This window comes from Schistocerca nitens, chromosome 6 (genome assembly GCF_023898315.1).
Source record: "Schistocerca nitens isolate TAMUIC-IGC-003100 chromosome 6, iqSchNite1.1, whole genome shotgun sequence".
Lineage (NCBI taxonomy): Eukaryota > Metazoa > Arthropoda > Insecta > Orthoptera > Acrididae > Schistocerca > Schistocerca nitens.
Genome location: NC_064619.1, coordinates 216,009,188 through 216,023,945, shown reverse-complemented (window position 1 = coordinate 216,023,945; position 14,758 = coordinate 216,009,188). Strand labels below are relative to the sequence as shown.

General features: G+C 42.3%; 2 protein-coding genes across 2 annotated transcripts in view; one reads left to right on the top strand and one right to left on the bottom strand.

Moving 5' to 3' along the window:
• LOC126263002 (peroxiredoxin-6-like) overlaps positions 1-14,758 on the top strand; it is a 236,014-nt gene that overhangs the window by 155,622 nt on the left and 65,634 nt on the right. The window lies entirely within an intron of this gene.
• LOC126263000 (peroxiredoxin-6-like) lies at positions 9,562-13,126 on the bottom strand. Its single transcript, XM_049959961.1, has 4 exons — positions 12,981-13,126; positions 10,332-10,488; positions 10,002-10,219; positions 9,562-9,871 (listed from the first exon to the last, which is right to left on the bottom strand). The coding sequence occupies exons 1-4, from the start codon at positions 13,061-13,063 to the stop codon at positions 9,667-9,669; spliced, it is 663 nt and encodes a 220-aa protein (XP_049815918.1). The 5' UTR covers positions 13,064-13,126; the 3' UTR covers positions 9,562-9,666.

Sequence of the window (14,758 nt, the reverse complement as noted above, 5' to 3'; positions counted from 1 at the left end):
CAGGTTGCACTTCACTAGAATTCTACCAATGAACTTACTTTATGTCTGTCACCAACGACTCAACCTAAGGATCATTCCATTTTATAATCCTTGAAAGTATTACACCCAAATATTGGTATGAGTTAACCCACTCCAATTGTGACTCTCTGGTGTTGCATTCATGGGCTATTACGTTTTTTCGCTCCCTGAGGTGCAAAATCTTATATATCTTAAACGTAAAAGAAAATTGTCGATGTTTGCACAACTTTAAAATATAATCAATATCTGTACAAATATTTGTACACTTTTTTCAGACATTACTTCATTATACGTCACCTCATCTTCTGCGAAAATTTTAAGGTTACTATTAATATTGTCTGCAAGGCCATTAATATACAACATGAACAGTAAAGGTCCAAACACATATCCCTGGGGGGCAACTGTAACTACTTCTACATCTATCGATGACTTTCCAAAATATAATGCTGCATCCTCCCTACCAAGAAATCATCTATACAGCCATAAATTTCGCTTGATCAAGTGGTTATAAATCGACAAGATTTAGGCAGAAAGACGGGCATTTAAAACCCATTCCTAATGAATTGGAGTCCAGTCTCTTAACTACTACGTCGTCTATCTGGGTCATAATCTCAGTTAATTATTTGAATGTCTCTTTGATCATATTCGCGATGAACGTTATGATGTGGAACATGTAAATTGAACAAATCATTGCACTGACAGTATAAAAATACTAGCTGACATACCTGGCATTGCCTGGGAATTCATTTTGCGAATTTCCCTTTAGAAACGGTGACAAAAAAACTGTGCTTTTAGTATAATATCGAAAAAAATTTCATTTGCATTTATTCGTAAAAAACACCTTTGAAACTGGGGAGTAGTCGTACGAAGAAATATACAGAATGTAAAAATGTATAGGCACAACTGCTTTACTTGTCTATAACGCGATTTTGTAGACGTCTCTATGACAACGCTTCTTCATGGCTCCATAGACGGCTATCGTTTTCGCCTACAGCCGTTTGCGCTTCGCAGTTGAGAGTTGTCAGAAGTGCTGGTCACAAATTTCCTTGAATTGACTCGACTGTATGAGTGTCTTAGTAGTAAAGAACAAAATGTATTAAAAATTGAGGCATGATACTGCATTTTTTTCGCACATCTCAGGGTTTACGATGTCATACGTCTTGAACTACGTGTCGTACAATGAAGTACACTCATGCTCATCAGTTAAGGATAATGCTGATACAAGGTGAAACAACGCTCTGGTGGGCGGGTTACGGGTCACCTCGGGGTATGACCATGCGGTGCATTTGACCTGCGGTCGTCGCACAGTGGCGCTGGCAGCAGTCCATATAAGCAGAGGTGTGTTGGTGCATGTGAGAGTACGGTGCAGCGAGTAAGTGTGCAGACGTTCTAATGTTGACTGTGTGTTGAAAATCGTTCAAAGAACACATATTGATGACGTTATGAGGGGTAGAATACTAGGGCGACTGCAGGCTGGTCAAACACAGCAGGTCATAGCATGGTCCCTCCATGTGCCACAAAGTGTGATCTCAAGATGATGGTAACGATTCCAGCAGAAAGGAAACGTGTCCAGGCGCTACAGTACGGGACGTCCATAGCGTACAACACCACAAGAAGACTGATATCTCACCATCAGTGCCCGCAGACGGCCACGGCGTACTGCAGGTAGCCTTTCTCGGGACGTTACCGCAGCCACTGGAACAGTTGTCTCCAGACACACAGTCTACAGACGACTGAACAGACACGGTTTATTCGCCCGGAGACCTGCAAGGTGCATTCCACTGACCCCTGGTCACAGGAGAGCCCGTAAAGCCTGGTGTCAAGAACACAGTACATGGTCATTCGAACAGTGGTCCCAGGCTATGTTCACGGACGAGTCCAGGTATAGTCTGAATAGAGATTCTCGCCAGGTTTTCACCTGGAATGAACCACGAACCAGATACCAACCCCTTAATGTCCTTGAAAGAAACCTGTATGGAGGTCGTGGTTTGATGGTGTGGGGAGGGATTACGATTGGTACACGTACACCCGGGCATGTCTTTGTGACAGAGGAATTGTAACAGGTCAGGTGTATTGGGACCTCATTTTGCACCAGTATGTCCGCCTTTTCAGGGCTGCAGTGGGTTCCACATTCCTCCTGATGGATGATAACGCACGACCCCACCCAGCTGCCATCGTGGAGGACCTTGAAACAGAAGATATCAGACGAATGGAGTGGCCTACCTGTTCTCCAGACCTAAATCCCAACGAGCACGTCTTGGATGCTCTCGGTCGAAGTATCGCTGCACGTCTTCAAACCCCTAGGACACTTCAGGAGATCGCACAGGCACTGATGCAAGAATGGGAGGCTATACCCCAACAGCCGCTCGACCACCTGATCCAGAGCATGCCAACCCGTTGTGCGGCCTGTGTACGTGCGCATGATGATCATATCCGATATTGACGTCGGAGTACATGCGCAGGAAACAGTGGCGTTTTGTAGCACATGTGTTTCGGGACGGGTTTCTCAACTTATCACTAATACCATGGATTTACAGATCTGTGTCGTGTGTGTTGCCTATGTGCCTATGCTATTAGCGCCAGTTTTGTGTAGTGCCACGTTGTGTGCCACCACATTCTGCAATTATCCTTAATTTATGAGCATTAGTGTATTTTTGTAGCTAAAATTAGCGGAATATGTGGCTACATTCTGCGAAATATGTTGCGAATAGAGTTAGTAGCAAATAAATAATAAATTTAAACGTCATGCGTAGTGCGGCAGTTTTCTACGCGTCTCATTATTTATGACGTCATATCTCCTGAACCATGGTAGGTAGGTGGTTCTTACTCCAACGGCGATTGTTGCCTGACAGTAAGGAAAACGTATACCAAGGTTGGTTGTACTCCGTCCAATGGTTTAGAAGGATATTGGGAACATACATAGACACTGTTGTCTGACAGTAAGGAATATGTGTACCAAGTTTGGTTCAGATCGGTCCAGCGTTTAGAAGGATATTTGGGTCATACATAGCTACACACACACTCCCACACACACATACATACATACATACATACATACATACATTTGTATAATATGTACGGCTACAACGTATCCCAGGATGGATGATTAATATTCATAGATATGAGAGGAATTATCATATGAAGCAAGAAAGAGCTACGAGCACTTCTCCGTCTTCGATACGGTGAAACAAATCTGTTTTGCTGCAGGCTCTTTGCTTTCCACATTTTGGGAGGAGGTAGTATGGACAAAAAGAAGAAAAAATTGTCTAGTAAACATGGGCTCCAAACTACGAGCACAGACGTGTTTAACAGTAGCGAAGATGAACAAGTGCTCTTATCTCTTAAGGTATGCACTTTAGAGCCCATGTTTACGGGTGGTTTTCTTTTCTTTAGATCCATATCACCACCTCTCAACTTTCAAGACATAGAAAGCAAAGAGCCTGCAGTAGAAGAGATGAAGCTCTCGTAGTTCTTAAGATATGCCTTTGAGAGTCCACAGTTACTAGGCCTTTTTGCTTCGAATGTCATAACCTTGAATATTGCCCATTCCTCTTGGGACAGCCAGTATAGCAGTGTGGCGTGGCTCGAAGACAATCTGGGCAAATGCGAGAGCATCAGTCTCTAGGTCCAGCGCTCGATGCCTGGCCAGTACTGACGTCGTCACTCCTGCATTGCTGTCACCCATCACCTCTTTCACTTCTATGAATCATACATTAATGAGAAAATACCAACTTGCACCATGACCAAAGTTCATATCCACACCTTTCTACAACCACTCATAATTAGCCAACTCATTTCGGAAGACCGAAGAGGGAGGGAAGAAAGATTAGGGTTTAACGTCCCGGCAGCGAGATCTTTAGAGACGGCAGAGGTCGGAGCGAGACAAGAACATAGCTCTTCACATAGGACCACGCCCATAGAAATATTGCGTTGCGCAGTATATATCTACGTACAGGGTGTTTCAAAAATGACCGGTATATTTGAAACGGCAATAAAAACTAAACGAGCAGCGATAGAAATACACCGTTTGTTGCAATATGCTTGGGACAACAGTACATTTTCAGGCAGACAAACTTTCGAAATTACAGTAGTTACAATTTTCAACAACAGATGGCGCTGCGGTCTGGGAAACTCTATAGTACGATATTTTCCACATATCCACCATGCGTAGCAATAATATGGCGTAGTCTCTGAATGAAATTACCCGAAACCTTTGACAACGTGTCTGGCGGAATGGCTTCACATGCAGATGAGATGTACTGCTTCAGCTGTTCAATTGTTTCTGGATTCTGGCGGTACACCTGGTCTTTCACGTGTCCCCACAGAAAGAAGTCACAGGGGTTCATGTCTGGCGAATAGGGAGGCCAATCCACGCCGCCTCCTGTATGTTTCGGATAGCCCAAAGCAATCACACGATCATCGAAATATCCATTCAGGAAATTAAAGACGTCGGCCGTGCGATGTGGCCGGGCACCATCTTGCATAAACCACGAGGTGTTCGCAGTGTCGTCTAAGGCAGTTTGTACCGCCAAAAATTCACGAAGAATGTCCAGATAGCGAGATGCAGTAATCGTTTCGGATCTGAAAAATGGGCCAATGATTCCTTTGGAAGAAATGGCGGCCCAGACCAGTACTTTTTGAGGATGCAGGGACGATGGGACTGCAACATGGGGCTTTTCGGTTCCCCATATGCGCCAGTTCTGTTTATTGACGAAACCGTCCAGGTAAAAATAAGCTTCGTCAGTAAACCAAATGCTGCCCACATGCATATCGCCGTCATCAATCAAAATGGCTCTGAGCACTATGGGACTCAACATCTTAGGTCATAAGTCCCCTAGAACTTAGAACTACTTAAACCTAACTAACCTAAGGACATCACACGCACCCATGCCCAAGGCAGGATTCGAACCTGCGACCGTAGCAGTCCCGCGGTTCCAGACTGCAGCGCCAGAACCGCTAGACCACCGCGGCCGGCCGTCATCAATCCTGTGCACTATATCGTTAGCGAATGTCTCTCGTGCAGCAATGGTAGCGGCGCTGAGGGGTTGCCGCGTTTGAATTTTGTATGGATAGAGGTGTAAACTCTGGCGCATGAGACGATACGTGGACGTTGGCGTCATTTGGACCGCAGCTGCAACACGGCGAACGGAAACCCGAGGCCGCTGTTGGATCACCGGCTGCACTAGCTGCGCGTTGCCCTCTGTGGTTGCCGTACGCGGTCGCCCTACCTTTCCAGCACGTTCATCCGTCACGTTCCCAGTCCGTTGAAATTTTTCAAACAGATCCTTTATTGTATCGCTTTTCGGTCGTTTGGTTACATTAAACCTCCGTTGAAAACTTCGTCTTGTTGCAACAACACTGTGTTCTAGGCGGTGGAATTCCAACACCAGAAAAATCCTCTGTTCTAAGGAATAAACCATGTTGTCCACAACACACTTGCACGTGGTGAACAGCACACGCTTACAGCAGAAAGACGACGTACAGAATGGCGCACCCACAGACTGCGTTGTCTTCTATATCTTTCACATCACTTGCAGCGCCATCTGTTGTTGAAAATTGTAACTACTGTAATTTCGAAAGTTTGTCCGCCTGAAAATGTACTGTTGTCCCAAGCATATTGCAACAAACGGTGTATTTCTATCGCTGCTCGTTTAGTTTTTATTGCCGTTTCAAATATACCGGTCATTTTTGAAACACCCTGTATATACTCCTGAAGGCACCATACTGTGTGACGTGGGCTAACGAGAAACACAAGTCAATCCCTTGCCTGTTCCAGTCGTAAACGGAGCGACAGAAGAACCACAGCCTATATACTTTCTCACAGGTCCTAATTTCTCTTAGCAAATCTTCGTGGTTCTTATTCGAGATGCACGTTGGTTGCAGTAATACTGTTCTCTCGTCGGTTCTTCAAACTTTCTCGATAGTGTTTCACGAAAAGAACATAGTCTTCCCTCGAAGGATTCCCATTGAGTTCACAAGCATTTTCACTTTACCCGCGTGTTCATCGGAACTACATGTGTCAGCACACTTGAAAACTGCTCCGATGCCTTCCTTCAATCCTACCTGATGAGGATCCAAACATTCGAGAAGTTCTCAACAATGAGTCGCACAAGTGCTCCACATGTGAACTCCTTTATAGACGAGCTAATCTTTCGTAGCGTTCTCCCAATATACCGAAGTCGACCATTGGCCTTTCTTACGTGCTCTTTCCACTTCATGTCGCTTTACAACGTTATGCCTAGATGTTTAATAGACGTGACTGCATCTAAGAGCTCACCATCAATACTGTTTTCGAATATTACAAGATTGTTTTTCCTATTCATGTGCATTAACTTAGGTTTTTCTACATCTAGAGCCAGTTGCCATTCATCACAACTAGAAATTTGCCTAAGTCATCTTGTAACACCATAGTTAAGATACCAAATATTTTTTCTGATTAATTATACTTTGTATAAAGTATGTTTTCTTTGATATGTAATCTTTGATATGATGGAAAGATATAGAAAGATGTATAATATGTTTTCTCCTCACCGTTTAATGACTTTGCCTCATTTGGAGGAGGATGATTTTAATAATATGTTTTTTTGTTGAATTGTTAATATGTAGATATGAACTGATTTTGCAAAAGATGTGAATATGTAACTATGTAAACGCTGATCCACACTTAGGGCTTTTGGTTTATATCGAGTTAAAACATGGTGTACTTCCCCTCTGCAAAGAAAGTGAGTTGCCCGCACAAAACGTGGTTGGTGCCAAGGAAAAGGTGGAAACGATAGTCAGTCGGAGACTAGCAACCGTACAGTCAGCGGCTAGTAAATGTAAAGTGCACAGCGCAGGTGCCGAGTGAAGCTTTCAGTACTTGGAGTTATTACGGAAAATCCGCGGGCGGATAAATGGCTCTAAAATATTGCTCTGTTTCTGGAAAATACCATGAAAAGTTTATGATCATCTCCAAGAAGATAATAACAGAGCAAATTACTTACAACGGGAAATACACCTGTTGTTATGTGTTCGCCACCAACATTGCGCAATCACTTCAGCGGAGAGGAGAAGTCAGATCTTTGTATAATGTATGGATCAGCACATTTACTTAAATATGTGCAAATATAAAGTAACTCATGTTAAATTGAATTGCTTTAGTTCAGAGTGTCAGTGTTATGAGAATTACCTGATTTATTTCTGTCTGAAAATATTAATGTTTGTGCTAGTGACAAATAGGTCACACTATTTTGAGATTAGTTAAAAGTAAATTATCTTAAACCCATATTTGAAAATCCTGTTGGAAAGATCTTCTGCATTGACTGTCATAAAATTCATATAAGGTGAATGAAAGTTGTGAAAGAGTATTTCCAAAGTTTGCTTTCTTTAGTTTGTTCATAAAAGTGTGTTTAGATTGTTTTATGTAGATGGTCAAGAAAAAGGGTCCCCCCTTTTAAGTTGCTCAAAATGCATACATTTACTTGATTAATGAATATACTAAATGCATATGAAGTTAATGTTGAGTTTTGTGCACATTGTGTGATGAAAAGTGTAATATCAGCTTGTGAACCTCAATTCACTGTTTTTCTAACTGAAGGTAAAGTTACTGTGAGTGCCCTTATTCATGAAAACTATTACAACATTGCTTATTAAGCGATGTGTAGATCTTACTGCAAGTGAATTTTAGTTAAATTTGTGCTGTTTAGAAAGTATCTGATGAAATGGGACAAGGTCCATGTCCATTTCTAGTTTAAAATTGATTTCCACTTTCATTTCTGATGAAATAAATTATGCCAGGTAAAGTATTTACTGTTGATGAGTGCTAAAGTGTCAATAGTGTTTGTGAGAACTTGTATTTCCTATTGAAACTGGTTGTATCCACTGTTCTACTTGTCTCCTTGAAAAAGGGTTCGTTGCACTTCTGTGAGAAAGAAGTATAGGTTGTGTTTTTTTCATCAAAACTATTCACTGTTTATTTAAAAAAATGTTTCACATTTCTATGCCTAATTAGCCTGGCGACCGTATTCTATTTCAGTTGAGTTAATGTGATTCGCTAAAATATTTCCTAAATTGGATCTGTCAATTTCTGTGTACATTGGTATTAAGTTCGATAAGCCAAAACCATTACGTATTACTCGGTGACTTGTCTAAATTTCTCTCAGATAGTAACATTTACTGCAAATTTAGTACCACAGTAGAGTTATATGTGACTGCCTTGTATCAAAAATAAACCTTGTCGTCACTAGGTGAACTGCATGTCAGTACAACGAGCGGAGTAGTAGTGTTATAATCTCATATACTATTAAGTCAGTAAGTGACACTTTAACATACACAAACCAACTGTAGGACTGAGGACAGCTTTACTTCTATTTGTATACCCAAATACCACCATGTACATATTTGTAACTGACTACTTACAACTATTATTCCTCTATGGATGAAAGTTATTTCTAATTAACATCAGTCAGGCCTAGTAGTAGTTGTGCCTTAGTAGTATTGAGGACTTAATAAAGGGAAAATCAAGAGGAGTTGAGGTATTAATTGAAGTGGGGAGGGCATTCGCCTATGGTAGTCCAGGCAGCTGTATTATAGAGAATATCGGGGTGGTGTAATGGTAACACATGTGCCTAATGAGCAGGAGATTCGGGTTCAACTCCTGGCCTTGGCACAAGTTTTAATGGTTACTTCAGCTGTAATCCTTATCAAAGATAAAGTGGAGACTCAGTATATCTCCAGCAAAATGTAAGTACATCAGATCAGGAGTAAAATGAATTGTTCAGGAGGAGAGTAGTTCCATGTGGCTCAGCGGCCTGGTATGTCTTTCAATTGGTCGCCATTACAGCGACTTGTATGTCTCTAATCTACCCAAGTAATATTACTAGGGAAAGGTGACACACAGTTTATCAAGTTATTTGAAGCAGGTGTTGTTCCTATGGAATCTTCACATCATTTATAGAAAAAGGCTAGCTTAAAGACAGACTGAAAAAAGTCCATGGTTCGACAGGGATTCAGACCCGTGAACTGTTTTCTGGGCATGTGCTTCACCAACTGACTGCTAGTCCCAATTAACGTCAAATAGAAATAGTCTACTTTCAACCTACATTCCAAATCGGGTATGTTGACTGTCAAAGATTTTATTTCCATGAGAAAATACTCAAAGAGTTATATGTGTGTATATTATGCTATTTTCTGTACCAAGAGGGAAGTGCACCTATTTTCTAATTCTCGTATTTTATTTTTGAACGGTATGGAGTGTAAGTTATTCTAAACAGCAAATTTCGTCAATGAATAAATGTAACACGAGTCTTTGGTTAAAATTCCCAGTTGCTTCAATGTGATTTGTGAATCTGATATTCTAAACTATTACTCCAAACCACACGAATAATGGAGAAAGGATGGTAAATTTTTGTAAATGCTCATCAGTTATATTGATCTACCATAGTCTCTTTTGCGTTTCTTCTGCTTCCATCTTTTGAACACATTATTGCCTTCATGGTACCTACAAATGACAGCGTTAATTCGTTCCAGATTTAACCAGACGAACTCGTGATAAACTACTCATGATTACGATCATGGCACAATATAGTTTATTTGCTTTTAAAAATATAAATTATTTACAATATTGGTCTGGAGCTATGTACAAATGAGTTGGGAGACAGCTGTAGTATCTCAGTAGTCGGTGGTGGTGCGCACGTAGTTGTTGCCGGAGGGCATGGAGACGCGCTCGACGCCACCTGGGAAGAGTTTGGGCAGGTCTTGGTCGGGGACGTGCGGCAGGATCATCACCTTGGTGCCGGGCGTCCAGTTGGCGGGAGTGGCCACCACCTTCAGCCGGTCCGTCAGCTGCAGGGAGTCGATCACGCGCAGCAGCTCACTGCAACGCCAGCAGACACGAGTCTCATCAACCAGGTACAGAGTGCAGTGTAGTGCGTATGTGTGTGTGTGTGTGTGTGTGTGTGTGTGTGTGTGTGTGTGTGCTTGGAGAGTGTGGCAGCGGTACTCACTCGACGTTGCGGCCGCAGGACGCGGGGTACACCATGGAGAGGCGCAGCCGGTTGTCCGGCCCGATGACGTACATGGCCCGCACCGTCATCGCCTTCTCCACGTTGTCCTTGTCGCGCTCGTCGATCATGTCCAGCTTGACGGCCAGCTCGCGCGTCTCGTCGGACACGATGGGGTACGGGAAGTCGCCGGGAATGTCCTTGCAGTACGACTTGATGTCCTGTAGGCAACACAGGAGTGATATTCTTGAGCTATGGTGTAAGAAGGAAGTTTCATGGAGCTTATTTATCTTATAATGCACTCAGAATTAGCCAGTAGCGTGGAACACTCACATTGACCCAGTCGACGTGGTCCTTGAGCTTGTCGCAGGACAGCGCCAGCAGCTTGACTCCTCGCTTCTGGAACTCCGGGTTGTGGACGGCGATGCGGCCCAGCTCTGTGGTACACACCGGCGTGAAGTCTGCCGGGTGCGAAAAGAGAACACACCACCTGTGGAGCAAAGGTGCAAATATACAGGTTAAACTTGTGTACCATTCTAATCCACAGTTCTGCTGTTAATGTATGTATGTATGTGTGTGTGTGTGTGTGTGTGTGTGTGTGTGTGTGTGTGTGTGAATGCCTAAGCGACCAAACTGCCTAGGTCATCAATCCCTAGACTTACACACTACTTAAACTAACTTCTGCTAAGAACAACACACACACCCATGCCCGAGAACTCAAACCTCCGACTCTACTATTAGTCTGAGATTTTTCTTATGAACTAAATTCCTAATAATTATTTGACAACACAAACAGAATTTATATTTTGCGGTGTTCTTTTTCCTACTGTATCATCAAAAATTTGATCGCTGAAGTTTTATAGATTTTGTCTGAGGAACAAATGGATACAATTGTCAATTAATGGTTATTTTTTAAACAAAATTATAGGAAAATGTTCTGCAGATGTTACTAGGTAGTGCATCAAGTAGTTATAATATTCAGTTTCAGGTTTTTAATCTTATTCCCATTTCCAATAGACAAGAATTGTAACAAAAAAAGAAAAAGTACTTAGCCTCTAGAAACTCATTATAAACATTTTAACAGTTCAAAAGCAATTAGTTCTCATTGTAAGATGCATTCACGAATGATTTTTTGGGAGAAGAATTATTCAGCGTTGGTTTAGAGTAACAGACTTGGGAAATGGGTAATGGATGTTTGTGAACGATGCAGATTTTCCCATAAATATGACTGCTTCAGAAAGTTACAACTGCGCAAAAAAGTTAATGTGGCCACACTGTCTGGCTTGTAGAAACAGAACTCGTAAACAGATATTCCACCTTACCATAAACTGGATATCCTGGATAAAAATGTGTATTCCCGATATAACATCAAACCAGCAACTACTCTATAAGGATGAAGGAATTTCACTGATTTTATAGTACTAAACGTAGAAGACTGTCCATTTATTAGCACTAATTACACTAGCTGAAACTAGGAATCCTCTGTTAACCAAATTATTAATGACTGGAGAGCGACTGGTAGTCCACGTTCGAAGTTTACAAATCCTCCACAGGTACGCTGGAATTCATACTTTGTAATGCTATACTGAAACCACCTACAAGACGTCCCACAATTACAATGAAATACTATAAGTGATTGACATTTTGATTTTTCTCTCTAATTATGACGCGGCAGGTATAGTATAGGGAATTCAATGCGTCAAACAGAAACATTGGTTATTGCCCTATGGTGTAGCATGTGCTCATAGATTGCTGGCGCTTCTGGTAGATTCTCTGTAGGAAATACTGGTAGAAATGACAATTTCTAGAGTTAATTACGGTAACTAATAGTGCTAGATAAACTTGTTTCAGGAGCTTTAATAGTGAAATTATAATTGGCCATTGCAGTTTGACCCTATGAACAAAATTAAATTACAAATCATGCTACATAGTACGTAAGTGAGGAGATGGAAACGAAAATTATGACCAAGGCAAACAGAACGTGCAGAAGACGACAGGTGAAAATACAGGCAGCGGAGGTTAAAAATGTTTGCACTTAGTGAGGCATGGCTCTTTGAGGAAGATAGTTAACGGGAGCATAGCTTTATGGCAGAGAGATTTCGGTAGTAAGACGAAAAACGAAATCTTCGCATTAGCAAGGGGTTTTGAATTCGTAGGTAGACATTTACACGAACAACGAAAGAATATAAAGGAAAATGCAGTTGGCATATTTCCGAAAAAATATAGGTTATAGCAACAAAAGATCAGTGTTATTAAAGCAGGTGGTTCTGGGGAAATTAGCTTATGAGTAGAGAGTTGGAAAGGTTGTTTGCCCACGTCAGTAACTGACAATGGCGGAAGTGATGAGGATGTATAACACTGGTTGACAGTAGCAAGAAAACCTGATAAAGAGGACTTTGTCAACATTTAATATAAATTGCTTCTGAAAGCAAATGAGCTGAATTTAGCCTTATATAGAAGAGAAGTGGGAACGATTAACAGCACAGACAAGAAGTAAATATAAGCTGTGGTGGAACAGAAGAACGAAGAATGTTCGATGAGCAGATCGGAATACTAATGAAGAGATACTAAAAAAGGCACAAGATGATTAAAAGAAGGCGTAGGTTGATAAAAGAAAGCATTAGGCATAACAAAATTTTTCATTTATTAACAGAGGACTGGGTTAGGGATAAAAATTTTAGGTGAAGACTGGGGTTCAAGTGTTGCAGTAGTTTTACAGAAACAAGAAGATTATGTTAGCGTGGAGGGGAACCAATTTCCGTTTCGAATACCACGAAAAGAACATTAGGGAATTAGTTAGAAAAGATTGCAAACTCGTTTACTTTTACGAAGTGGAACACACAGGGACAGAAACTAGTTACTGTAGATAACTGTTTTACTAATTGTTTTATAGACGCATGACGTCGTGGGAAACAAAAATAGCGGTATTCCGTAGAAAGGTGAAACAAACAGAAATGTGAGTATTGCAGCTGGGGTACTCACGAGTCGCCTTTCCACTTGTAGAAGTCCAGGGGCCCCTGTGTGGAGGGCGCCTTGAAGTTGGGTACGATGCTCTCGAGCTTCATGCTGCTGCCTCTGTGCCTCTGTTCTCGTGGCCGGTGATGTGCGGACTGACTTGGGAAGGCTGCGGCCGCTGCTTATATCTGCCGCGCTCCGTGCCGCGTCACCCAACACTCGTGCTGCTATCGGCCAGTCACTGCAAGAACGCTGCGCGCGGCTCTCTTCACCCGTGCTGCTAGACGGCGAGAAATCACTGCGTCATTCGTACTGTCATACGCAAGGCCTGGCTTACGCCCACCCCAGAACTGCTGCTTTCCAGCGGAATCAAAACAACGGGCGCTTGTTTCTGCTTCTACGCCACATCTACGTCTACATACATTGTATATGTGTTACTATATGGTGCATGGTGGAGGGTACCTTGTACCAATACTAGTCATTCCCTTTCCTGTTCCACCCGCAAATGGAGCGAATGGAAAACAACTGTACGCTTCCGTTCGAGCCGCGATTCTCTTATCTTGTATTAGTGTGCTTACGTGAGACGTACATTTGTGGCAGTAGAATCGTTCTGCAGTCGCAAATGCCGGTTCTCCAACCTTTCTCAACACTGTTTCGCGGGAAGGACTTCTCTAGGGGTTCCCATTTCAGTTTACGAAGTATTTCCGTAATACTCATGTATTGATCGAATCTACTGGTTACAAACCCAGCAGCACCTCTCTGGTTGTGGGGCTACATGAAGGTCAGGATTTACCAGGGGAACATTCACACATGTGCAGATCTTAATCGCAGCATATCAGGAGAGGTGGCCAGCAAACCTACGGCCATGCTTCGTTCTGCTGTGAAGAAAGCAGTCCAGCGCTTTCAGTTCTTCTGGACACTGATGGGCACCATATTAAGTCCCTTCTGTAGCAGTAATGGTACCGGTATGTAATGGTATTACGTAGCGTAGCAGCACATTAAATGTTTCAGCTGAATTGACTCTGCGTTGTTTCTCTTACCCGTGTTCTTGACATTAATACTACCAACTTTGGTCCTCGTACGGTAATTAGTTTCCTTGTTACAACGTATTACATCTACATTTACATCTACATGGTTAGTCTGCAATTCACGCTTAAGTGCCTGGCAGAGGACTTCACGAACCATTTTCATACTACTTCTCTATCATTCCACACTCGAATGGCGCATGGGAAAAAGGAACACCGTTCTAGCTCTGATTTCTTTTATTTTATTATGATGATCATTTCTCCCTACGTAGGTGGGTGTCAGCAAAATATTTTGGCATTCGGAAGTGAAAGTTGGTGATTGAAATTTCGTAAATAGATCTCGCCGTAAAGAAAACCGCCTTTGTTTCAGTGACTACCACCCCAACTCGCGTATGGTATCAGTGACACTCCTTCTTTGCACTTTTTCGATGTCCTCCGTCAATCTTACCTGGTAAGGATCCTATACCGCGCAGCCGTATTCCAGCAGAGGACGGACAAGTGTAATGTAGGTTGTCTCTTTAGTGGGTTTGTCGCATCTTCTAAGTGTTCTGCCAACAAAGCGCAGTCTTTGTTTCGCCTTCCCCACAATATCATTTATGTGGTCTTTCCAATTTAAGCTGGTCGTAATTGTAATACCTAGGTATGTAGTCGAATTGACAGCCCTTAGATTTGTGCGATTCATCGTATACCCAAAATTTATCGGATTTCTTTTAGTACCCATGTGGATGACCTCGCACTTTTCTTTGTTTAGTCTCAATTGCCTTTTTTCGCACCATACAG

Excerpts from the sequence above, each read along its gene's own strand:
- LOC126263000 (XM_049959961.1), bottom strand. The coding sequence starts at position 13,063 with ATGAAGCTCGAGAGCATCGTACCCAACTTCAAGGCGCCCTCCACACAG. Across the intron at positions 10,220-10,331 it reads ACCACGTCGACTGGGTCAAT|GACATCAAGTCGTACTGCAA; the intron begins GTGAGTGTTCCA and ends TGTTGCCTACAG. Across the intron at positions 9,872-10,001 it reads TCCTGCGGCCGCAACGTCGA|TGAGCTGCTGCGCGTGATCG; the intron begins GTGAGTACCGCT and ends CTGGCGTTGCAG.